At 47.3% G+C, this 26,153-nt stretch overlaps 1 protein-coding gene across 1 annotated transcript; it reads right to left on the bottom strand.

The window, feature by feature from the left end:
- Positions 1 to 12,784: 12,784 nt before the first annotated feature.
- On the bottom strand, positions 12,785 to 25,861 carry LOC149342134 (uncharacterized). The gene is made up of 3 exons (XM_089546757.1): positions 25,434 to 25,861; positions 14,199 to 14,451; positions 12,785 to 13,322 (listed from the first exon to the last, which is right to left on the bottom strand). Exons 1-3 carry the CDS (start codon positions 25,859 to 25,861, stop codon positions 12,858 to 12,860), a joined length of 1,146 nt encoding a protein of 381 aa, XP_089402883.1. The 3' UTR covers positions 12,785 to 12,857.
- Between the last annotated feature and the right edge of the window lie 292 nt (positions 25,862 to 26,153).

Here is a 26,153-nt window from a genome sequence, read left to right as displayed (position 1 = left end):
TAAGGCTGTTCGTACTACGAGCGATACAAGCCAGTTAACCGAAAGCGATTCGCATTCTCGCGTTCTACGCTTCCGCCAGCACTTACTGGTGCACAAATACCAGAAAATGTGCAGTTACACGATCTAATAGGTTGGTACGCTAATGGAACGCTATTACCACTTACTGACAGTCAGAATCGCCGACCTGTGTTGAGAATTCCTATCTCAATCGGGTCGGGGCACTGCTCAAGTCGCTGCGTTTGTTGTATCTCTGGCACGGTTATGCATAGTGCGGATTTTGTTTACAGTGCATTCGATGCGATTTCAGGCGAATAATTTATTACAATGCATGGCAGAGTTTACCGTCCTGTGCATGCCGTGTATTTTTTTCATCTTACGTTGCCATGGCTGCATTTTTTCTCACTTTGCAGTTGGGTAAAAGTTCATGTCGCCGCTTCTATTCATGCCATGCTGTGCAAATTAAATTAGTATTTTTGCACTAACGCCATGTTTTTTTTTTTCAGGTGGTGATCCCCACACGTACCCTCCCGATATTGACGATCGTGTGGGGCGGCGAAAAGAAGTTGTGGCCATATTTGTGAAGTCCTCACATAGTGTACTGCTGAATTAAAAAAGAGCTCTGCCAAGGCCGTCCAAATACTTGATCTCTTAAAATTATGCACAGATTATAGTTTGGTAACCCAGGCGCTGCGCTTCGTTCCGCGCCCGATATTAGGCACAGGCAGTGGGTTTGTTTCTGTCTGCATTTCGTTCACAAAGTGCGCTAACGTTTAGCTTTTTGTTGGCGCAAGTATTTTTTGTTCACCAACTACGTCCACTGCCAATGCAAATCGGGACCGGCGGAAAAGCGGTGAAGAAATGGACACCGCAGACGTGATGAGACCTTCGCATAACATGGTGCGCGTGCATACTAGCGGCGTTTGTTTTTTTCTACTTTCGTCTACTTTTTCCGCAACCGACAATAAAACAGTGATGTCTAGAGGACGTTCGTGTTCCGTACAACATTGCTGCTTTTGTTGTACAGACGCAAACATGCGCTTGACCGGTAGCTAAGCAGCCGCGGACGTTGCTCCGCGCGCCGGATTATCAGCCCAGGGGAGGACGGCAACAGTGGGGTGTCGCGCGCCGCACGTGTTTGAAAGTATTTCTCCCTCTCCTGCCCGCTCCTCGTAAAATTGTGTATACTCACTTGTGACGACTCAACCATTGTCTGACAACTGACACCGAAACTGAAACTATAGATAAAATTTAGTTACAAATTACGTATTGAGCGTTGGCAAATACAACGTGGTGATCCATGTTTACTAAGTTGGTATAGCATCACTCGAGTAAAAAGACAATCCGGAAAATTTTGCGTCTGCGCTTCCTTAACGCCACCCACTGTGGTTATGTTAATTCTTAGCGGCTCGCATGCTTCCACATGTTAGTAGCTTTTAAGGGAGCGTTAATGGATGCTTTAATTGATGACGGCACGCTTCCCCTTGTAATGGTTTGAGTGAACTGTCTTGTTCTTATCTGGTGCCATGGAGAATAGCTCCATAGTTCTTTTTATGTTTCATTAAGATACACCTTCCGGTGTTCCATATTATATAGTGTTTTGCGATCCAGATCTTTATGAATACGACTCAAATAAACCTTGGAATAACATTGGCAAGCAGTCAGCGAGATTTTTGATCAGTACGGCTAAGGACAGCACATTGTTTTAGATGAATAGTGATTTAGGATCCAGGAGATTAAAAGGCTACCTCATTTTTATTCTAAGCACAAGCACGAATGAAGCTCTTCCTTCGAATTTGCCTTTGGCTTCTTTCAGAGCAACGTTCGGTGCTCACTTCTAGGTTGTTAGGTTTGGAACTAAAGCATAAGCTTGCAGCGCTTAGTTACCAGCGCTCGCAGCGTTTCCAGGATATACCAGTTTGATAAGATTTTATTTTCTTCTAATTCTCATGTCCTTTTCACGATAGTATAATTGATTTTATATATTTGTTATTTTCTTAATCAACACCTATTGTCACCACGCGGAAGCTAAAAGTGGTATAATGTGTTCCCTGACTAAATCTGCAGTCCATGTAACTCATAAAGACCATGCGAAATGACTTTATATATTGTAATGCGCGCACAATGCACATAAATAGAAAGACAGCTTTAAAGGGACAGAAACATACAAGAATATCACATACCAGAGGCGGCCGGCACCAGGCTGATATAGACAATTAATTAAAATACCTCGACAAACATTGACAAACAAGGGAGAAAACCGGGAAAATGTGCGGCCTATACCTATTTACAAAGCGCGCCGTGAATATTTCTCAGGAACTGAACATTCGTGAATATAAAAGAAATAAGTTAAATGAAACTTACAGAATTCAACTTACAAACTTTCAAAGAGAGCGCGTTTGTTATTTTACGAAGGTGGAGTAATACTTTGATAGATTCAGAGCTTACCGTTGCCGTAATTTCATTCTCCATAAAACATTTGAACTGAAACACTCTTTTGCAGATGTCGTTGTTTCATTATTTCTTATTCACTTTTCACTGCTTCAATGGTCAAATGTGCAATAAAATTCTGAAAAGGTTAGGCCTTTTGCTGCAGAGCAATTCTGTGAATGTTCTTTAGGAAAACCACTTGGCTGTTCTCATCATTTGATTTGAACATTTTCTTTAAACTTTACCATTATTTCCTAGCTTGCGGGAACAAATATGCCGGGACAAATCCATAATAAGACTGCCAAAGAACTTAGGCGAAAAGATCTTCAACATTTGAGAACTCGCAGACAGTCAGATCGGCAAGGTGCAGCAGAGACTGCAACTAACGGTACGTTTTCTGTGTGTTGCGGATAAAAGCCTGTTCACAAGATTCCAAGACTAACATTAAAATTTGAGCTCGACTTCAGACGCAAAGGGAAGGTACGTGAACAATTAAAGCTCGTCACAGACAAAGGAAAGAGATGCGGAGATAATATGAGGAGAGAATCTTGCCTGTTACAACTTGTCATCACTTTTATTATGGACTGAAATGGTGTGGCATAACTGCCGCCACCATTTAAATTCTCGCATCTGTACTGGCGTTGAACGAAGTTTCAAAGCTTGCCATCAAGACGCGATTTGATCGGTAGCAATCATGGAAAGCCAACGATCTTTCCGTGCTTTTTCAAGATGCAGAATTATGATCCGTGATTTCGCAAGCTTTTCAGGGGATTCTCGCCGATATACTCGTGCCTGGAGAAGAGCTTGCGTATGAGAGCATGCATATACGTTTCCGTAAGAGCATGCGTATAAAAAAGCGGTTCCTACGGGATCTGCGCCTCTGCTCTCCAGCTCCTCTCGTCACCAGCGCCCCTACACAAGCTCGTGCATCCATGGGCGCCACATCAAGCTCGCATGCCGGGGGCGGTGCCTTTTAATGCACACTCGATCTCATATGCCGATGGCGTGATTAAGAACGCCAGTTGCCCAACGCTGACTACAAAATAACAGGAAAAAAAAGAAGAAAGATAAACACGCGCAGTTCTCCCGCATTTGCAATGTTTATCTCGCATTGGAAAGAAATTACCTCGAGCTATCATTGCCCCAGATCACGTAACGGACGACCCTGGCAGCCTTGTGGCCTGGCTGGCTCCTTCGCTTGTGCTTCGCGACCCTCCGCACACCCAACCTCTTTCATCTCCTTCGGCAGGCTCTCAGAAGGACGCGGATTTCTTCAACAAAAGATCGCGTCGTTTTGCGCGTACTCAGGAAAAGAAAAAGGAACTTTGTCGTACGGTTAGTCGTGTAGCTTGAGTTCGAAATCGCTACCGGATGCCCATGAAACGCCCGGCATCTCGGCATTCCATGTGAGCGGCGTTCAAAATAAACGATTTTCTGGGACATAAGGTGGCATTAGAGAATCTTGGGGGTTGAAGTGGAGTTGTTACGGACGTTTGTTCCCTTGTGAGCATTATTTGGGTGTTCTTTGCAGCTTTGGCTTGCCAGGAGCTGCGTTTCAGAACCATTAGAGCGAGCGAGAAACGTCCATGAAAGATTGAAAGGGCTGATCGCTTCATGCCTGTAGTGTTCTTTTGCACTCGTCAGAATAGATGCACTTCAAGGGTGATTCGTCCTTTAAACAGACAGAGTTAGAGGCATTATACATGCGTATTTCGCCTTCAAAAGGGGTGAAGGTGTCTCAGAATGGTACGCTGATTTTAAACTCGATGGTGGGTTAAGCTACCTAAACGATTGCGACGGGTGCGGGAGCTGTTAAAGTTTATAGCTTTGAGCAAAAGAGTTAGAATGGTATTGTTGTAGCTGCAAAAAGATGCCTTACACCTGACAATACTGAGAAGAAAAACGCATTGTAAGCACAAGGTTGTCAGGCATTACGTACGTTTCATAACAGCTCACACGAAAAGAAGCTCTCGAATCATCTCTCGCTTTCAAAACCACCTGGGGGGAAGGGGGGGGGGGCGCAGGTAAAAAGAAATAAAATTAATATTGCGCAGCTCGCACCGCATGGAGCATAACGGGCTGGCGTTAATGTACGGGCAGGATTAGCCTTACTGTGGCCTATCGACAACTGCTCCACCTAATGCCACCTGCTTCGGGTCCTGCGCTGCGTAAATTATAACGACATGCAGTGTGCAATTGCATCGGGCAGGAATATTGTATTAAAGCCTTCACCTTCGGTTTTCAGCAAGACGCAATGTACTTTGAAGGCTTGGTACGCTCAATGGGTACCATTCCAGCTGCGTAACCGGCTTTGTTACTATGTACGGTACGGAATGTGTGAAAGTAGCCTCTCCTGGCCCAGCATGCTGCTTCTGTGAGAAAGCAAACAAGTCCGTCTACTAGCCATCGGTGTCACTGTGATGCCCTTTGCGAGCTTTGACCAGAGGATCACAGCAGGCGGCTGCCTATTTTTGCGTATCCTTATTTTTGCCTTCAACCGATGAGTACAAGCGTACTTATCTGAAAGCTTAAAATTTGATTCTTCTATTTAGACAGTTCGAAAAATCGTCTTCCAGCTTCCTTACTGCACTCTTTCGATAACTATAATTGATTAAAAGTTTGCGTCCCGGCCGCGACAGTCTAGTTTCTGTGGAGGCGAAATTCTAGAGGCCCCTGTACTGTGCGATGTTAGTGCACGTTAAAGAACCCCAGGTGGTCGAAATTTCCGGAGCCATTAACTACGGCGTCCCTCATAGCCCGAATAGCTTTGGGACGTTGAACCCCCCAAGCCATAAGCTATTAAAAGTCTGCGAATGGTCGCCAACGTTACGACAACTGCTCGCTTTGCTTTATTCCTTAACTGAGTAGTTACTTGACCTGGCACTAGTTACTATTCCCGCAAGGAGTAGCTGAAGAGGTGTTTCCTTACTGTTACTTTATTTACCTTTCGTTGGTGCTACAAGCTCGGCCACAAAGGGGGCACGTTAAGGTGTTCAAGCCATCAATGGGAGCTCCCGGTATTTTCTCGCTCGGGATTAAATGAGGCATCTTCATAGAGGCCACCTTTTTGTTGCTATGTTTTACCTCGGGGTTCCGCCTGGCTTAGTCGTAAGGGTAGACCAATGCAGCTTGATCGGTGAGGTCTCGTAATAATGATCGATTGGACTCTCCGCACAAAAGCCGCGCTCTTGCGGTCGGGTCTGTGCATCCTCGTTCTCTTCTTCACAGCTTAGCGGGTCGCCTTGAACCATAAACAGCATTCACTGCCTATTGCATGCGTGTTGCTTATTGTCACCAGGACAGTTTCTCTTCCAATGCTTGCGCGTTATTTTGTAGCGGAACTGCTTTCACTGGTGCCGCAGGATGAAAACAATATAGCTGTTTCATAGAAGTTGATGTGTGCTTTCGTTTCGAAGTCTGTGGTCTGAAGGCCCATTCAGGAATGTCCTTGACACGCTGTGGACTTGCACTCCGGAACGCATTCTGCTCAGCCTCTTGGCATATGCTGAGGCTGTTTAGCGAACAAATCAAGCTTAGCATTCCAATCAACTTCGCCTGAGGTCCTTGCAGTGAAAGCGCTTTTATGTGACTCAGGGGAGGAGGGCGATCTCCCGGACGCCTTGGTCGTTTCCTGTATTAGAGATAGATTAAGTGATAACTGGTCTCCTTTATCCCAGCCAGACGCAGCCTCAAGGCCGGCAGACCCACGTGTGCTCTCTTAGGCTTTGTGTGTTGGTATTGTGCTTCGAGCACATGATGAATATAGTTGATGAGCTGATAGCAGGGTTTTTCCTGCTAGCATACTGCAGATATTTTACGGTTTTTCTGGTGTGGAAATGTTCGTATGGAAATCTGGAAGTACATGAAGCTGCCTCAATACACCGTTTCATATTACACAACAACTGCATCGTGTCAGCTGGCTGAGCGTACTGTGCATGCTAAAGGCGTTGCGTGTTCGCTTTCAAAAGGCACTTGCTTATCGTGCATAAGCTAGTCGGTGCTGAGGCTTGAAGCTGCATGCCATAATTGAAAAATATGCTCACCGCACGTGCTCATGATCAAGCAGCAGTTGTTTAATATTTTTCAGTTGCGGCTGTGATGATGATGATGATGGATTTTTACGGCGCAAGGGCATCTAAGGCCAAAGAGCGCCATGGCACAAGGTATTTTTCTTCTACTCAAGGTGGGGTCAAAGACGCATTTGCTAAGCTTTCCATCCTAAAGAAGCCGAGCACCAGGCAGGGGAAAGCTTGTACCCACTGTATCACCGGTGGGTACCCTTCAGCACTGGGGATCGAACCCCACACCTCTCGCGTGCGAGGCGGATGCTCAGACCACTCGGCCACCTCTGCGTTTATTTTTTATTTTTGCAGTTGCTGTGGACAGCATCTAAATGGATTTTAAAGCACACATAGCATGCGCTTCGACATCTGCTCGCCTCGACTGCCAGCAAGACCTCCAACTATGGGCCAGCGAGTGTCGCTGATCTTGATCGTTTTCCTGATACGTAGCTCTAGCCAGTGAACTTCTTTGCAGCCCGAAAATGCAAGCTTTCAATAACCCACAGGAACGTTCGGTGTTGATGATGCAATTTAACGGAACCGGTATGCACCTACAGTGAATTCAAAGGCAGTTTACAAGGAGCTGTCGCTGTCAAGCTACCACATTTCTTACGAGTGGCGCATTGGAATTTGCTCTTACTGTACATACGTTAAAAGAGTAAGGCATGTCTTCTCCTCCAACGATTCCTATTTGCACAGTCCGTGCAGCACCTTGCGTCGCCATCAGCCGGTCGGTAGGAGGAGCGTACCTCTGGCAAGCTATTTCTCATTAGGAAAAGACAAGGGGAAAGAAAGAGATAGAGGATGTAGATGGCGGGTGACGACGTCATTGTACAATGAAGTGGTGCACCCAATGTCCTAAGATAAGGCACATGTACACATACAGAGAGAGTAGCATATAGTATCCCGCAGGGCGTTAAAAGCCAAACATACGTTTGCACGTGCTATTTTTTTTGTTTTTGGTTTTTTGGGAAAGAAAATGGCGCACTATCTGTTTCACATATCTCGGTGGACACCTCAACCGCGCCGTAAGAGAAGGGATAAAGGAGGGACTGAGAGAAGAGGAAGAGCTGGACATCCGAGTCGATGCATACGAATAAAAACTAAGTGTGTATTCACCTATCCAGGTGAGGCACTGAGAAGTAACGGCGATTAAAGTTCAGAGCGTGACCCATCGCTCGCTCCAGTCTTCCTCAAGTTACCCTCTCCACTCCTTCTTTCCCTATTTGCTCTCTCTCTCACTCTCTCTCTCTCTCTCTTATGAGCACTTGCACTCGCATTGCGGTGGTGCGAAGGGAACATAGGCCGGCGTAAAAAATTCTCAGTAAATTCTTGCACAAAACGGTCGCCTTCACGCATCTCAAGGCAATTCGTTTCCCCCAGGAAAAAAAAAAAGAAATAAGCGCAGTACCCTATGTCAAACGAGTGCTCGTCCGTCGCATTTCCCGCGAGCTTCTCAGAAAACAAAACTACTTCAACAGCGAAGATCTGCGTCTTCGTGCTACCAACAACATACCCTGCTTTGCATTCGAAAAGGCGAAAATTTCCCTCACTACTTCATAGGTCGCACGTAGAAAAAGGCTACACCTGAGTGACAAAGCTTGAGTTCGTTTGCTCGCAAAGGCCGTCTTGGCGAAGCATGCAGTACTGCGAAGAATATAGGGCAGAGACAGCCGTGGTACATACGCCGAGTTGGATAGTTAGCGAAACCTTTGTAGAAAACACGCCCTCCTCATGTCCCAAGCAAGTGTAGCAACGGCACTTCATGGCGCACAACTGCAGGTGTGCGCAAACTAAAGCGGCCCACGCAGTGAAGGCCTACGCGAACGGTGACAGCGAGCGAGGTTTTATAAATGAAGAGGACGCGAGAAAAAACTGGCTTCACACTGAAAGAAGTGACTGGGAGCTTGAGAAAAAGATAGTGAGAAGAAAGAAAACGATACAGCCGGTTGCCGCTTGCGTAACTCGGGCCCGCCGAGTCGATAAATCGTCCGAGCGAAAGCGAAGACCGCGCTCAAGGCTCGCGAGCTGTGCAGAGGCGTTTCCATGCTGCGTCGCTGCGTTGTTGGGCTCGCGCCCTCGGTAGAAAAGCCGTTCAGCGGATGCGAGAAGTCGCCGTCGCGTGTCTATGATGAATGCCGCCGAGTGCGCGACCGGGGAAAGCAGGAGCGAGCCCAAGGATCGAGCGACACGCTCTTGGGAAGAAGCCTTCTCTCTGCGTTCCTCTTTTCACGAGCCGAGCGGAGCTCGTGCACGTAGTAGGCACGCGCGTGGAATATGGCTAGTGGGAGCGCGCCCACTCTTCATCAACGCAGTGCGTTTTGCGTGCGTCCGCAATGTGGGCATTTGAGAGTACGTCCCTTTGTGAGTGTGTTTGCGAACGAACATGCATATCGCAGCGCGAATCAAAGTAGAGCTGGCTGCCGGTGCCTCGTGCGCACTCTCGCGCCAAACCATGCGATTTGCATAATGGGCATCCACCGACCTGGCACTTCTGCGCGTGCGCGAGCCCGCTGTCCCTTCGCGGCTCGCTTGCTTGCCGAGGCAATACACTCCTTTTTTTATATATAAATACGGCGCAGCCCCCACCCCTCCTTTCCTTTCGTACTGAGATCTCATGGGAGTGAGGGCGCGGCTAACTCTAACCGAAACGATCAGGTCTATCTGGCGCGTTCCTTGGGTCAGGCCTTGAGGCGCGGTCTGGGGGATTATCTGCGCGACCTAAGCCGCGTTCGCCGCACGTGTGTGTTTTTTATTGATATGCCATACGGTTTTTTCTTTGCTTTTCTGGTTATAAACTTCTTGCTTAGACGTCACCGATGCCTGGTTAAGTGGTCGACAGTAGGTTTCCTTTGCACAGGAAACGGCAGCAAGCAGCCGGAAACATGTACAGTGTATCCGCCTGAGCCGAGACGAAGAAGAAAAGGGGTTTGCGGTAGACTCCCCGGCCACCTTTATACGTCTACCTTTGCGTCTTGTAGATAAGTCCTTGTTTGCCTGAAAATTTCGATAGGATTAACTCTGCTGCTCTACATTTGCTTGTTTCTGCTCGCAGCCTTGTCCTTATAAATGTAACCAAACTTGTAGTTCATTCCAAAAAATAAAAATAAAATCCAGTCGCGTATTTTGCCTGAGAAGAAAAAAAATTCTGGTGATATGCGTCGGACGTGTAGCTGAACACTGTACAACTGGAGTTGAACACTCGACAAGCATTGAGGAAAACAGCTCCGTTACCTCCTGTAGAGGGTTAAGAAAACTGGTTTGGTTTGTTGCGTTTTATGTCCCCAAAACCACTCGGGCTACGAGAGATGCCGTAGTGGAGGGCTGAGGATAATTTCGACCACCTGGGGTTCTTTAACGTGCACTGTAATCGTAGAGTACACGGGCCCCTGGCATTTCACCTCCATCGACATGTGACCTCCGCGGCCGGTATCGAACCCGCGTCTATCGGGTCAGCAGCCTAGTACCGTAACCTCTGAGCCACCAGGGCGGCTCACAAAATTGTTTCTATAGCTATTTATAACAGGCATAAATGAACTGGTAGCGCAGACACAGGCAGACATGACCATGTCTCTTGGCCTTGACACACTACAAATCGAGAAGCGCCCAAAGCGGGTTGAAGTATTTATACCTAACAAAATACCAAAACGATACAGATTCGCTGTCGAAACTTAATTATAAATCGAACATTGGATGTAAGCTCGAATGTTAATGACGGAAAAATGATTCCGGATCCGAGAGCATGCATAGCGATGAAATATACATTAACATTTTCATTTTTCCGAACCACCACGAGCTAGTGCAATGGATTGCCGAAGATTGTCGACAGTTGCAGTGTTGAAGCGTTTTCCCGTACTTTAAGCTAATGCGTGTGCAAAGCTGTTCCTTTATTTGTTTTTATTGCTGCTGCTAATGCCTTCATTTCATATAGCCTGTTCTTATGGTTGCTGTTGATGCCTTATTTATGCCTGTAATTTTTTCTTTGTTCTCAATTATACTTTCATTCAAGCTACTCTCAAGCATGTTAAAGTAAACAAGAGTTTAAATGAATAAATAAATTCCAGAGTTCCGTATAAACATCGGCGGCAAAGTCAGGACTCAATGTCCGCGGACTTACCTGTAGGATGTTTTTCTTCCATAGAATCTAGTGCATGTTAAATTGAAAAAACTTACACGATACGATTTTTTTTCTTGTACAAAATACAAAATAGAAGCACGGTTTTCCTCTCGTACAGTTTTATTTCATTTTCTGTGGTGTTGTCTCGAGTTCTCGCATCAGACGCAAACAATGCCTCGAGGAAAGCTGTTCCCGAAACACGTCATTCCCAATACTAGCGTGAAGTCTTCATCAGTTTTTCTCACATACATGCGAACGTACTCACGTTCGAAACTAGTTTCTCTCCCTGCAGGACTAAAACCGGTGCTCAGACAAAGTAATGAAATCGCGGGGGGAAGACTAGGCTGCAGAGTGAAGTGAAAAGATGAAGAGGCGTGGAAAGGAAGTGGACTTAATGCTAGGATGCACTGCGAGCATGGAACAGACCTAGGAACTTGCGAAAGTATGGCGTTATAAGCTCATTCTTGTGGAATGCGCTTGTGGGCGTAATGCGAGAACGGAAGGGGTGTAGTCTTTATTAAACGTGTGCTCCGTCTGTACGTGCGTCTGGAAAAGCTTTCGAGTAATGGAGGTCGAAATGTTGCAAGTTCGTTCTTAAACCCGTCTCGGGTCAAAGTTATAAAGGCATACTACGCGGGAACAGCCATTACACGGGCGCTAGAAAGAGGCTCAGGAGGAGTGCCCAAAATGACATAAATCTGTAACAAGTGCTTCCGCTGAACATTTTTTTTGCGGTTGGAAGGATGGTGCTCATAGAGGCATGAATATTCCGAGGTGAAAAAACGAGAGAAAAGTGTCCAAAACATGTCAAAATGATCTATTTTTCGTAACGACAGATTTTTTTGTATTATTGTAGTGATTTTCTGTTGTACTGCAGCAGTTTTCTGTAGTTCTCTGGCTACGAAGAGATACAGTACAATACTGCAGAAAATGTTTGTTGTTACTGCAAAAACTTCTGTGGTTACTACAAACACTTCTGTAGTTACAAGTTCATGGCCAAAAGTACTACAAAAAATCTGTTGTGATGACAGACAATTTTCTTTTGTGTTATTCTCTATGGCTGGGTCGGCTTTAAGGAATGAACGCTTCATAATACTTTTAATCTCTGCCGCTGTAGTGGGAGGCCCGAAGACAGAAATGTTACAAGTACCCTAAAAACAAACATGCGGCCATATGCAGCCTTCAAGTAGCCTGTCTGTGGCGCTTGAAGAATACACTTGGCAGCGACAAAAGAAAAATATTGAATGCACGCACGTGGCTTTCATTCTCCTCGCGCTCCTCTCAACATGTTTTGCTTATGTTAGAAACCTTGGCGTGTTTCGCTGCATGGTACCTTTCCGTTCTTTTATGTTATCGTGCACTGCCACGTTCATTGTGCTTTTCATAGCACTGAATCGCATTTGCAGCTTTGTTGAGTAAAACACTGGGTCGAAAAGCGACAGCAGAGGGATGCAGCAGTATTCCCAGACGTCAGTAAAATGCAAGGCCCGCACCACCCTCACTGCACTTGATACCGTTGAACATGTCATGCAAGAATATATACATATAGCCTAAAATTGCAGAATTTATGTCCAAGGTTCGCACTCTCGAAAAGGCTCTTTCCTTCACCTATCTTCTACTCCTTCTGCCACTGGTAACTAGCAATTCTGACGTCAGAGCTAATATATCCTTCAAATGATGTCACTCGTTTGGTCCGGTATCAAATTCCCCCCAAAAAAAACAATAAAAAATAGCTGGTGGTTTAGCATTGCTAAGCACCAAATATTTTGCGAAAACACGGATTTTTTTTGCAGGAGGACACCACCGCCAGGTACTTCAAAGTGCGATTGAGGCTTCCGCTGTTCCTTGGAGCCAGTTATCTACCTTTCCTCTCAAAAGCAACGTAGTGTAAACCTTCCGCTGGTTTTGAGAAAAGGAAAGGGGCATAAGTGCCTCAATTTATAAGTGGACGCCAGCGCCTTCTCACAGCGTGATTGAGGTGTCCACTGACCAAGTTACACTTGCTAAGAGAATTAACACAGACATACACACCGCTGAAAACCGGGGAGTGCTGCTAGAAGTTATTCCGCACTAAAAAAGCATGTGAACAGTTCTATAACGGAATCAATACAAAGCATGACCCCAAATCTTCTTTACGAACTATCTATCGGCGATGGTGTTAAGACCACAGACTATAGGAGTCTTTGAACCAGCATGGTGCAGCTTCCAGTTAAACAGTGTGTCCTGTTTGTACTGCAGTTTTAGCCGAGGCCTTAGTGGTAGAAGCCACCGAAGTGACCGTAACCACCGAAGCCTCCGAAGCCGTATCCTCCAAGGTATCCGAGACCGCCGAAGTGGCCATAGCCTCCGTAGCCTCCGAGACCTCCGTATCCTCCGTAGGCGAGCACGGGAGCAGCAGCAACGGTCGCCACCTTGGCGACCGCGGGCACGGCCGGCACTGCGGGGACCGGCGCGGCGGCGACAGCCGCCGTCTTGATCGGCGTGCGGAAAGCGGCGGCAGCGGGATTGGAGACGGCCGTGCCGGGCTCGTTGGTGCTGACCGCGGCGCGGAAGCCGTGCGCGTCGGCCACGTAGTTGACCTTGCGCGTGATGCCGTGCGCGTCCCGGAAGCTGTAGGAGCCGACGCGGCGGTTGTTCGCGTCCGACACCTCGTTGCGAGCCTGAGTGTTTCCGTACGGGTCGACCGTCAGGTAGCCGAACTTGGTGGCCTGCGGAGCCTGTGATCGCGAAGGAGACGAAGCAAGTAAAAGGTCAATAAAACGGAGAGTTGAGCTAGTTGGTACATGTTGCTTGGAAAAAAAACAGCGCTAGGACGAAGGACAAAGAAAGGAGGACAACAGGACCGGCGCTGACTATCAACTGAAAGTTTTATTAGAAACAACACGCAATATATACTCCATCGAAAACCAAAAGCGCATGGCAACACCAAAAGCTACAATGATACATCAATCAATATATTGCGTGTTATTTCTAATAAAACTTTCAGTTGATAGTCAGCGCCGGTCCTGTTGTCCTCTTTTCTTTGTCCTTCGTCCTAGCGCTGTTTTTTCCAAGTAAAAGGTCAGATAGAGTAACGTTTGAAGGCTGCATGATTATTAGGTCTCAGATCTATAAAACGTAACAATTACTAACAAAAAAAAATTTTGCAAAATAAAAAATAGAGAGACCGAGAGAGAGAGAGAGAGAGAAAAAAAGATTTTAATGCATACAGGTTACTAGCCTGGCATGCTATTCCTGAAAAAAAAATAGAAAAATTAAATATACTACACAGAGGTAACAGTCTTAATACGAATCTTCAGGTTTACTGAACTGATAAGGGCTATTGTCATTTCGTAATGAATGATTTTAATTTCCGTGTGTTTACTTGTTATCTTTAAATTCTTCTGCCAATAAATCTCTTCTGTTTGCTTCAGAGTGTGTTTCGAGGCTGTATCTGCGCTCTGCAATAAGATGGCAGTGTCCTGCGCAGATGATTTGTGTAAGTGATTTTTACTGGCCTCAGGGCATGGAGCTCTGGCTGGTGCAGCTTTCGGCCGGAGAGCCTAGATTTCTCGCATGTGCAGCCGGAAGTGTGGACCGTAAACCCCACTCACAACAAAGTCAACGGCGGCCTTGGCGACAACAGGAGCAGCGGCAACAACCGGAGCCTTGGCAACCACCGGGGCTGCAAGGGCCACGCCATAGCTGTGTCCGTAGCCGTAGCCTCCTAGACCGCCGAACAGTCCGAGCCCTCCATAGCCTCCAAGGACGCCAGCCGAAGCGGCAGCCACAGAGAGGCACACGAAGAATGCCTGCAATGCAAGACGCGCACCGAAGTAAAAATATTGGAAGAATATGTCTTTGTATCTAAGAACAAGTTCCTAAAGTATGCCCTCAGGAATGACTTCAATCAACTGCTGAGCACTTTTCCGCTGTCTTAAAGGAGTATGGACACCTAACTGTTGGATGCGTGTTTTCGTGTTTGTAAGTATGCATAGGACGTTATTATACATGAATAACCACGTGGTATTCTCCTACGATTGCAAAATAATTTATCATCAAATTTCTTTCTCGTCCCGTTTCGGTTTCAATTTCAACAGCCGAGGCATGAATACGACTACAAAGAGTAGTTATAGGTCACATGAGGCATGAAAAAACTGCAATGTAATCGCTCCTTCTACATTCAGTGTCATTCCAGCTCTTAAGGAAGGCTTGCTTCCGCTTTGTGGTGAATTGAAATGGTGAAGCAGCGATTATATCGACGTTTTTCTATGCCTCACGTGACGCATAATCACACTTGGACGTCACAACTATCGTTCGGCTGTTGAAACCGAAACAGCATGACTGAAAATTTTGATTATAAATTATTTAGCGGCCGAAGGCGAATACCACATGGTGGTTTATGCATAGTATCCTTGTAGAGAAGAAAACATGCCACCAAAATTAGGTGCCTATACCCTTTAAGCTTTCGTGCATTTCGCTTCTTTATGAAAGCTGCTAGTGGCATCCTGTGGTGTCATCAAGCTGCGTAATTATTATTATCGACATTTTTATGTGAAGCAAAAAAGACAAATAGGATGCTGAGGTGAGCAGACCCACATATACTTATTTTTCAAGAGGAGTGTGGGCAGTCTGACAACCTATAAGTATTTTCTTTTGCAGGGAGCGGTTCTCCTTTGTATGCAAGCATAATTTTGCGAAAACAAAATTCCAGGGCCTATTTATGTCGTGCAGGCTGTTTTACGCGTACAAACTTGAGCATCACTATTCTTGTGGCTCGACGCTAGTTATCAATGAATATGCCGTGAAGTAATGTTGTGTCAAACAGCAAGGCTTTATTTCTGTTTCTTCTACCGCAAAGCTTCTGAGACCAAAGGCAGAAAGGCTGATCGCAAAAATTTAGCGTAGTCTTTTGAATACTGAACTCACTGAACGCAGCTGTAATAGAACATGCATACGTATTGCCACCCAAGAACAGAACTCGTCAGTGTGATAAAACTGCGAGTACCTACATAACGAAACAACCACGAAATAAATTTTTCCTTGCGACAAAAATCTATAGCCTCTTAGAAGCGACAGCCAAATACAGCGTGAAAGTCAGATCTTGACCTGTCTCATTTACCCATTAATAACAAGACAAGGGAATAAGACCTTGCGCGTGATGCTAGTTGCAGGTAGAATAAAAATAAAGTCTGGCCGCCTGTCTGCATTGTTATGTGCGTCGCTGCGGTGGACCACTATATGCTCAAACGCTATTAATGAACAGCACGAACCCTGTCCGCGCTAATTAATGAGTGGCAGGTTAATTTACGAATGCGTTAACCGCAAAGTGCAGCTGACAGGCACTTTCATTGGGAACTCAAGTATTGTCATTGCCTGTGCGGCGCTGAATTTGATGGTGACGTCCTTAAACTCCGGAACGTGACAAGAAAGCGATGGAAAAGTGGCTTACAACAAGGCAGTGAAGTAAAATAAAAATAAGAAAAATACACAAAGCAGTGAAGTGCAAGAACCGTGAAAAATAACAGAAGGTATTATAGAGCCCAATCACACAACTTCTTGTTGCAACAATTTATTCTGAAAAGCAAATTGTATACGTTATTGGTTAGCGCCAGTAAAAACAATAGTGAAATAACTTGGCTCATAATAGGCAGAGACAGCTGGTACCCTAAAGAGTGGAGAGCGAGTGAGAGTTTATGAGCAGTATATTGTTTGTTCTTTTCCCTGACGCTTATAAAAGCAAGCAAAAAGACGCTAAGAAAGTGCAAACCGCTCACAAAAAAGTTAAAAAAGAACTAGCGCTGGCGGCTGACAGCTCACTTCCAATAATAAAAGAAAAGGTATAGACACCTATAGAAGATCGATTTACTCTCCTCAAAAGTGCGTGTATATTGAGATAGGGATCTCAGATAATATGGAAATGATGCCTTACCGGTGCGTGAAAAAAAAAAAAAAAACAGAACACTCTGGGGTGGTTTGACATTTGATTATGTTCATGGCATTAATATTGGCAGCAAGCACTGCCAGCAAAGATTTGCTGTGCCGATTAAGCGAAAACCTAAAACAACGAAGCATGTCAATACGCCACACTTTTACATCCACTACCTGCTGCTCATCACAATGCTTCATGATAAAAAAAAATCACCCGGCGGTTGGAGCAAAACCAGTCTAGCTAACAGAAATATCTTTTTTTTTTTAAGTCGGTCTGTTGCTGTTTCGTTTGCAGGCGTTCATTTCAGAAAGTACACAACTCCGGCTCAGCTGGCGCTACTCTCACGTTTCAAATCAAGAATTTAAATTTTTTAGAGAAGAAACGTTAGTAAAACACGGCTGGTAACAACGAGAAACTCACTCACTTGTGCGATCATGTCACGATGTGGGTCGCGTAATCCAACGCTTGCGGTGCCCTGAGCTGCTGGCGAGACTGTGTGCCCCACCTTATATAAGCGCGTATCGGAATACGGCCTAATTGCCGAGCGTTAGTCGCGTCCCGCTGCACTGGCCAATGGGCGAGCTCGTTGCGAAGTGCGTGCAAGCCTTTCGAGAAGGATAAAACAAAATGGCCCGCGGACAAAATAAAAGTAGAACAAATAGAAGAGGCCACGTGAAATAAAAAGTAAAAGCGTGTACAAGGGAATCGGCTTCGGAAGTGCCCGGCTATTAGTATTGCGAACAAGGCCGCTCATGATACAGCCGCTTGCCTTAGCTCTGCGAGCGTTGATGTATAGGGGCTGTGATGTGTCGTGATCGGTCTAGCCCATTTTCTTCCCATGCCAAAGGTTCTGTGCCAGAGTTTTTAAGTTTAAGCAGTATGTCAGCTACCAACACACTGTGTTAAAAAAACTTCTTCCACAATGTTCTTATGAGCACATCTGCATGTGTAATAAGGGCTAGCCCTACAGGCTCTTCATAGAGGACAGGTTTTCTTTTCATTTGGACTGGCAGTCCTTCAGCTGAGATTAAATCGGCTAGGCCCAAATTATCTTGTGTGCAGTGCACTGCGCCAAAGGTCATTATGGCGGTTGCGGATGCATTGATTGCTTTTTAACTGTTGTTTTGGCTACTGCGGTTGCGGGTCGCGTCGCAGTTGCCGTGTAATCGATTACCTGGGGCATGCCCTCGTCTACAGCTCTTTTCTTATTTTGCGTCTGCTCAGAATAAAAAGAAAGAAGCAAGAGGAAATGAACATATCTCGCGGGGTATCACCATAGCTTCCTCTTTAGGCAGCTCCTTCCGGTACACTGTGGCAAAGTACAACTGTATCGCTTGACGCCGAACCTGTAATTAGACGAAAACGCCTTTGGTTAGTGAAAGGATACCAGATACCACCCCTGCGCCTCTTAAGCTTTCAAAATGGCCCAGTTGATATGGGTTCAGACCCATATAGAAGCTGATGATGTTGCCTGTCACCGCTCAAAGCGTGTTCATGTTAAAAGTGGGCACAAACCACCGTTATATCTATTCCTGTTTATGGACACTTTCTTTCTAGCGCCATTTTATCAAATGTACGCACACCGCACTCCCAACACGTGACTCAATGATTTATATCCTTAGAGATCGTTAACGGCTCTGAAAAGCGTCTTTGTTTAAACGGGAGAATCACACACGGACACACACACATACACTCATTCAACCTGAACAAAATAGGCCATCAATAGGAGCCAAAAGAGGAGGCCAAGAACATTTCTTTGCGGAAGACCGAATCAAGCTGGAAGGCAAGCCGAATATCCATCTTCCGGTTCAGCAGATTCACAATAGTTTTTCTAAGTGTATGCGGTTATCGGGGTCATGGAGGCGTCTGACGTTGCGAATTTTTCCGAGCTTCGGGTTTTAGATCATCATCAAAACACTTAGTCTCAGGCGTCGCAAAAATCTAAGAAACTCGTAGATGTTTAACTCCTTATCGAGGTGAAGAAGTGGTAAGCACAGCAGTACCACCTTCACTAATAGCTCTTGAGGCACGGCATAGATAACGAACGGCTACTGGAGAACTCTCAAAAGCACCCCTTCCTATTACCAAGCCCGCGTCATACGCACGGTTCTGATTCACTTAGGGAGCACTCTCACTTTCGAACAAATGGGATCCTGGGTTGCGTAGGGAACAGCAGGAAATGCATAACGCAGGCAACGGATGCCATAGGACCAGAAAAGGCCTGTCAAAAAGGTATGGCTTAAAAGAAACAAAAGGAAAAAATAAGACACGCCGAAAAGGAAGACATGTAAGCAGTTCACAGCAAATTGGCGCAAGCGCACAGCTTTTATGTGGTCCAAGCAGCTTACGAGCTGCATTCAAAAAGTATCGAAACTTCTTTCCCGCGTAAACCAATACAGCAGGGTAGTCTTCTGCGGTTGCCATATGGAGGGAACATTCATGAACATGCGCAAATTTTTTCTCGCCTGCATAAAGCGTCAGTCGCTGCCAGTCGGCCTTTACGTGAGGCCGTGTAGTGAGGGGTGGTCAGGTTCCAGTAATTTGTAAAATGACGGGACAACATCAGCAGTGGTATTGCGTCAAATTCTGACAGAATCTTGGCAAAACCGAAGTGGAAATCATTCGCTAGATTCAACAGGCTTTCGGGGATGATGCCATGAGCTACTGATGGGCACAACCAACCGAGCAATGAGCAATGAGTCGTACAACCGTTTCAAAGATGGCAGCACATCAGTGGACAGCGAGCCGCATTCAGGCAGACCATCCACAAGCCGAAATGAGAATGTCATTAATGAAGTGCGTACCTCGGTCGTGGAGCTTAGTTCATAGTCGGTAACACAACCCGGAGTCCTTTAAGAACCTCAGGAGCGCTTTCACCGCTTTCCTTAGTTAGGAAGATTTTGTCCAAGGCCTCAGAATCTTGGATTCTGTTAGAGGACGAGAGTCCAAGCGGCGGAGAGTAGCAGCCAGGAAGGCTTGCTACTGATTTCGTTGCCGCTCTTTCTCCTTTTCTTTCCCTTTGTTCGCCTCCCCACGTCTAGGGCAGCCTGCTGGGCATCGCCTGGTTAACCTCTCTGCTTTTCCGTCCTTCTGTTTCTCTCTCTCACTCCTGGTCATAAAGGACCGTAATACCAGAGACCCAGAAGTTGCGAACAAGATAGGCGCAACATTGGACCTATACATCTAATTTTGACCTATGATTGATTGATTGAAAACATCTTTATTTGCTGCATTTTCTTAGACCATGTGGGTCGGCCGCCTAGTCCGGTAGTCCACTGGTTATTGCAGCTGCGCTGGCCCTCCCCACCAGCCAGTGCTGACGGTCAGGATCTTCGCTGAGCAGAATAGCCTCCCACTGCTCCTCTGAGGGGTTTGGAATGGGGTCAACTAAGGGACTAAATTGGCATACCCACACCAAGCGGTAGAGGTTAGCTACCTCTCCACAGTGTGGGCACTGCGGATAGTATAGTGTAGGGTACCACTGGTGTAACTTAGCTGGCGTTTGGCATGTGTTGGTTTGTAGCCTCCTAAGGGTGTTCTCTTCTAATTTATTGAGTAATTTATGCGGTGTTGAGTACTCCTTCCTGGCTATTCTGTATGGCGCGAGACTGTCAGCATAGACTGCTAAACCTGTTAGGTCGCGACCTAGTATTTGGGCATGACGAGAGTGTCCTAAAAATTCCTACCGAAACTGCTAACAGTGGAGCAGAAGCAACTCCGTCTGTAAACCATGCAGGACATGCTGGACAGTGCAAACAGGACTGCCCTTAAAGCCTACAAGGCTCTGTATAGCTTTCTGAGAGGGACTGGCTTGAGGCACCAGCTGTGTGCGCCCCTCGCCCCCTCTGTCTTTTCGTTTTCAATCCCCTCATCCCTCTACCCAGTGCAGGGTAGGCAATAAAAACATCCTTCTGGCTAACAACCCTGCCTTTCCTCTTCCTCTTTATCTCTCTCTCTCCGTGTTTCTGAATGCCGTGATCACAGGCGATCAGTCGTTGGTTTATGGGCACGGCCCAGAAAACAAGAAGTAGTCGTCACAGTGTAAACATCCCACATCCCACATCCCAGAGGAAAAACATTGCTAGGGGTTTAACGTAGTTAAACCGAATAGTAACAAATTGTGGTCACTCACAGCTCGATATGCGCGGCCGTTGAGATAAGGTCGGCACATGCTGATCGCTCAGGCTACCGCAAGACACTCCTTTTGTGTGGTCGAGAAGTTCGCCTGTGCTTTCGAGGAGAGCGGCTAGCATACGCTTTAACTTCCTCATTGCCGTCTGGCATTGAAGGAGAATAGCGCCGAGACCAAGATTACTAGCATCGGAATGAATTTCAGTGGCAGCTTGTTCATCAAAGCGGGCGAGTATCAGGTAGTCTGTAGGCGCCTTCGTAGCTCGTTGAACGCGGCCTCTTGATCGTCTTGCCATGCGAAAGGGATACCGTCTCTGGTAAGTATTGTCTCCGGTATGTATCGAATAGACTTTTTTTTTCGGCCGGAGCGGGAACTTTACCACAGCAGTAGTCTTCTCGGCGTCGGGACGAACTCCCTCAGCACTGATGACGTGACCAAGAAAACAGAGCTCCTAGAAGCTGAATTGGTTTTTCTGTGGCTTTATCGTCAACCGAGCGTAACCGATTGCCTATACCATCATTCGCAGCCGGTTGAGATGTTCCTCGAAACTAGCAGCAAAAATGACGACACTTATCTGAAGTTATCTGAGGTTATCTGAAGTCACTGTTTGTGCCTGGATTATGCGCAGGACGCTTGATCTTTCTTCTCGGGCGAGTTGTATGCGGTGGCTGAGCTGGGGGAGGATCGGGTACTCTGGGTTCTATTGTGGAGGGCTTGGGTCCATTATCTTGTAGTCTTCGGCGATGTTTGTACAGCAGTACTTTCCGCTACTCGTGGTCACAGGTGGATTCTATTTCTAATGAAGATGCCTCCGGTGTCCGTTCCTACGGTGTACTAGGCTCTAAGCCAACATTTACTACAGTGGCTTTTGACCAGTTCCTATTAGTGCGCAGCCACACGGGTTGACCGGGAGCAAGCGGGGGACGGTTCCTAGTATGCAGCTCAGCGTGCTTGTTTTGTTGCTTCTGCATTGCTTTCCGGAGCTTTTGGTGAGAATCAGTTGGAAAGCTTGGTTTGAAGGCATTCGGTAGAGTTGGTAGGAGCACTAGTGTCGAGCGGTAGTTTAGAAGCACTATTGCTAGTTCCTTGCCTTCCTTGGTTGCTTTAGTCATCGATATGATGGTCTGTATGGTTCTCTCTGCTTAACTGCTGCTGCGGGGGTGCAGAGATGATGGCTATTGTGTCAAATCCCAGTCGCGGAAGGACTTTGTGAGCTCTTCGCTGCCGATTGGTGGTCCCTGGTATGAGACGATTGTCGTTGGAATGGCAAACCCGGCAAAAGTTTCCCTTATTACCTGTATCGGTGAACTTGCTGTGGTTTTCGTCAACTGTCGTACTTCTATATTCTTGGAAAAATAACTGACAATCAGGAGATATGTCTTACCTCCAGGTGGAAGAAACCCATAGTGAGTTGATGCCGAGGTCGACCAGGAAGGTTTCCGTCCAATAAAGGCTAGTGAACATTGTTAGTTGGATGTAATTCACACATGTTGCAGCTTCTGACCATGACATCCATGGCCTAGCTTAATGTTGGCCATTACACACTTTGGCTAGCCAGACTTTTGCATACAACAATGCTGCGATGTGCTTGGTAGATCGTTCAAAGCTCATCTGCCTGGCATACAGTCTGTGTAACCAAGCGTTGGCCATAGCACGCGAAGCCTTCTGTTGTGTATAGCTCGTTTCTCGCACGATTGAATGGTTTGACTTTGCTGTCTACCTGTGAAAGTGTACCTGTTCCGGTCACACCACCTCTCCTTAGACTCTTCATGAAACAAGACCTCGCATCTAGCACCACCTAAGCAGTACCATCCGAACCCCAATCCTGAATAAACCTTAGTTCCTTTCCTGTTCACAACTTGGCTGGTCCGTGTCGTCAGTCTCTCCCACAACAACCGAACATAGCATGGTGTCCGAAGTGGGACAGACTAACGATACGGACTAGGCCAGTTGAGAACAAAATAGGAACCAAGGTTTTTCATGAACCAGACGAACTCCCTCAGTACTGATGTCGTGACCAAGGAAACAGACCTCCTGGAAACCGAAGTGGAATTTCTATGGTTTTCTCGTCAGCTGCGCGGAATGGATTGCCTTTAGCACTATTCGCAGCCGGTTGAGATGTTACTCGAAATTAGCAGCAAAAATGGCGACATCGTTGTTATGTTTGGTCGTTGTGGGAGAGACTGACGACACGGACCATACCGGTTGTGAACAGAAAAGGAAGTGAGGCATATTCAGGACTGGGGTTTAAGTGCTGTTGCATCGATGGCGCTACATGCGGGGCCGTGTTACGTGAGAGTCTATAGAGAGATGGCGCAACCTGAACGGATGTGGCGTTGCCGATGTGCGTGTAGATAACAATCGTCAAGGTACACTAGACATGCCTGTAATTTCATTCCAGAGGGAACGATGTCCATCATTCGTTTGAAGGTTGCTAGGTCGGAACAGGGGCCGAAGGGCAGCACTTCGAATTCATAAAAGCCGTCAGGGGTTACGAACGCTGTCTTCTCACTGTCCCTTTCGTCCACTTCTATCTGCCAGTAGCCACTCTTAAGGCCGAGTGAGGAGAAATATCTACCATTACGCAGCAAATACGAGCGTCTTAGATACGTGGAAATGGGTATACGTCGCATTTCGTGACGTGATTTAACTTTCGGTAATAGGCGCAGAATCGCAACGTGTTGTCTTTAATCTTGGTCAGTACTACAGGCGAACCCCGGGGGCTGGTGGACGCTTGGACTACGTCGTCCGTAAGCATTTCATGCACTTGGCTCCGAGTAGCCAGTCGTTCCATCGAAGAGACTCGGTATGGGTTCTGGGATATCGGGTTTATCTCCTCGTCGTCGATAATACGGTGGTGGGCTAGTTGGGGTGCGCCCTACCTTCGATGACTTTGCAGAGCACCCTGCGAAATCCTGAAGGAGCTCTAACAGGCGCTGCCTCTGTCGCGCCGGCAAGCCAGGATTAATGTCCACGGTATACAGAAAGTTGGCTACATCCCGTCTTGCTTGCGATGGCGACTACAGAGCTCATATTACAGCGTGCTTAACAAAGCCGGTAACATGCGACTGTTCCTTTCGCAGCGTGCTGAAACTCAATCCCGAAATGGGTAAGCAAAGGTGTCGCACAGCAATCCCGTAAACGAACAAGGTCTGTGGCATTGCAGATCACTTTTGCAGAAGGCTCACGTTTCTTTCTGCCACAACGTCGAGGTTACATGGTGAGTCGCTTTGCATTGGGACCATCATACGGCACCGTCAAGTCGTCAGCAGTGGTACACAAGCCGGGCATCTCGGAGTCGCCTCTGTCGGCTCTCGCAATCACTTAAGTCGGCGAAAGCGACACTCGCGGCTCTTATAAACTGAAAACTGCACCTCTAGCTTGCAAGAAGTCCAGGCCGAGTATGGCGTCGCGCGAACAACGGGGGAGGACAACAAATTCACAATCGCAGATGAATTCGTGGTGTTCAACCCTCGCAGTACACCGGCAGGCAGGGGTAATTAGGAGCCCCACAGCAGTGCAAATCTGAGGTCCAGTCCACACGGTGAAAGCTCCCTTGGGTTCCTTTGCTAGCATATTGTTCATGACTGAATAGTCCGCTCCGGTATGGACTAACGCCGTAACTGCGAAATCATCGATAGCAATTTATAAGTTCGAAATTGCATTTGCATTTTTGTTGTTACGTGTCTTTGTTTGATAGATGTCGTCTGGCCATAAATGCGATAGAGGATGTTCGACTGTTCTCTCGTCAGCGGCCTCACTTCCGCAGGCCGCTGGTTCTAGTTTTCCCGACGGGGGCTTGGTGAGCGGCCATGGGACGGGAGCTCTGCGAACTAGAGCGGACAGAGGTAGGTGAGCGAGGATCGTGACGAGGGAGATCAGAAGCGCCGGTACGTAAATGTTTAATCGTCAATTTCGCGTGGACGTTCACAATTGCGCAGGCACGGGGCACTGGGATGGAAACCACGAAGGCCAGCTCGGCGATAAGGACAAATCTCCAACTTGTGGCCCGCCTCGTCGCAGTGGTGAAAGAGAGGCCGGTGGTCGGGGGCCCGCCTCACATCAGTCTTCTGGAGGTTTGCTTAAGCCAGCAGAGGGACACGGCGGGTGCTCGGCTGGAACGCAATTGAGTTGGCACGAGAAGAGACGTGCCCGCCGTTCCGCCGGAGTACCGACGCGCACGTCTGCGGGATGGGCGGCGGTGGTAGGAGAGCAACCGCAGCTAGTTCAGGGACCGCGTGCATCACTTCATCCCGAATGACTTCCCAATAACATTTCAGAGAGATGCATTTTGAGTCGCTATTTTACAATGGATCGCACGATTTCCCCCAGGGCTTTGGGAGAGCCGCTGGAGCCTGACACAAAAACGGCTGATCATACAGTGTGTACGTTATGGTTGTATAGTAGCGAGCGCGTTGTGTTGCAGGGTGTTTTTCACGGTGGCCAGCTCCGCTTGACATTCCGAAGTGGTGCCAGATTGGTTGCGCACAAGTCCAGCGAATAGTTTGCACTTCTTTTGCACGTCCTTTTGAACAGGCGAGTCATGTCTTCAAAGTACAGTCTTTGTCAAAAGTAACCAGGCTGCACGTTTTTCTTCTCAGCCGAATATTGAAGCTGTTATGCCAGCCCTCAAGGTCTAAATCTCTGTATGGTAAGAAGAACCCCTGTTCTAACCTTCAAAGAACTTTTTGATCATTAGGGAAGCCGTGAGGGAATGAGAAGCAAACAATGGAGCCTGGTTACTTTTGACAAAGACTGTACATTGCGATGCTCTCATTCACTCACTGTTTCCTGGATTGCAGCCCAGATGCTGCCCGTTCCCTTCGGTTGGTGTTGGCGTAGGTCGCCAGCAGCTGGCTACGAAACCGGACCCAAGAAGGTAGCGTTGCCTCGTGGTTGTGGTACCACGTCCGCGCCGTGTCGTCGAGAGCAAAGTAAGCATTGAGAAGCTTCCGCTCCGCATCCCAGCCGTTGTACCTGGCGACGCGCTGAAATTGGTAAAGCCAGATCTGCACATCCTCGAACAGCTCGTCATGGAAGGTCGGTAGTGCTCGCGGCTGGAGGACCAAGAATTCAGCGGGTGAGCCTCCGCCGCTAGACGTAGCTGTCGCATCCGCAGCTCGGATCATAGGGGATAAGGGCCCGTACTCGGGTGACTGACCTTTGAGTCGGCGGCTCGCAAAGCGGTAGAATGGAGTCAAATTCGCGTTCATAGATGACCTGCGGTGGGCGCATAGGAATTGGAATGGTTGCTTGGTTTATGGGGTTTAACGTCCCAAAGCGACTAAGGCTATGAGAGACGCCGTAGTGGAGGGCTCTGGAAATTTCGACCACCCGGGGTTCTTTAACGTGCACTGACATCGCACAGTACACGGACCTCGAATTTCTCCTCCAAAGAAATTCAGCCGCAGCGGCCGGGATCGAACCCGCGTCTTTCGGGCCAGCAGACGAGCGCCATAGCCACTGAGCCACCGCGGCGGCCGGAATTGGAATCCGTTCAGCACC

Source organism: Amblyomma mixtum, chromosome 5 (genome assembly GCF_055824585.1).
Source record: "Amblyomma mixtum isolate Tamu chromosome 5, ASM5582458v1, whole genome shotgun sequence".
In the NCBI taxonomy this organism is placed as follows: Eukaryota; Metazoa; Arthropoda; class Arachnida; order Ixodida; family Ixodidae; genus Amblyomma; species Amblyomma mixtum.
The sequence above is the reverse complement of the archived record's forward strand: the minus strand, read 5'-3'. Positions and strand labels throughout refer to the sequence as shown.

Coding starts and splice junctions, on each gene's coding strand:
- LOC149342134 (XM_089546757.1), bottom strand. CDS start 25,861: ATGAACGCGAATTTGACTCCATTCTACCGCTTTGCGAGCCGCCGACTC. Junction 14,452..25,433: donor GGGCTGCAATCCAGGAAACA/GTGAGTGAATGA, acceptor ACTTGTTCTTAG/ATACAAAGACATATTCTTCC. Junction 13,323..14,198: donor AGGCCGCCGTTGACTTTGTT/GTGAGTGGGGTT, acceptor TCGCGATCACAG/GCTCCGCAGGCCACCAAGTT.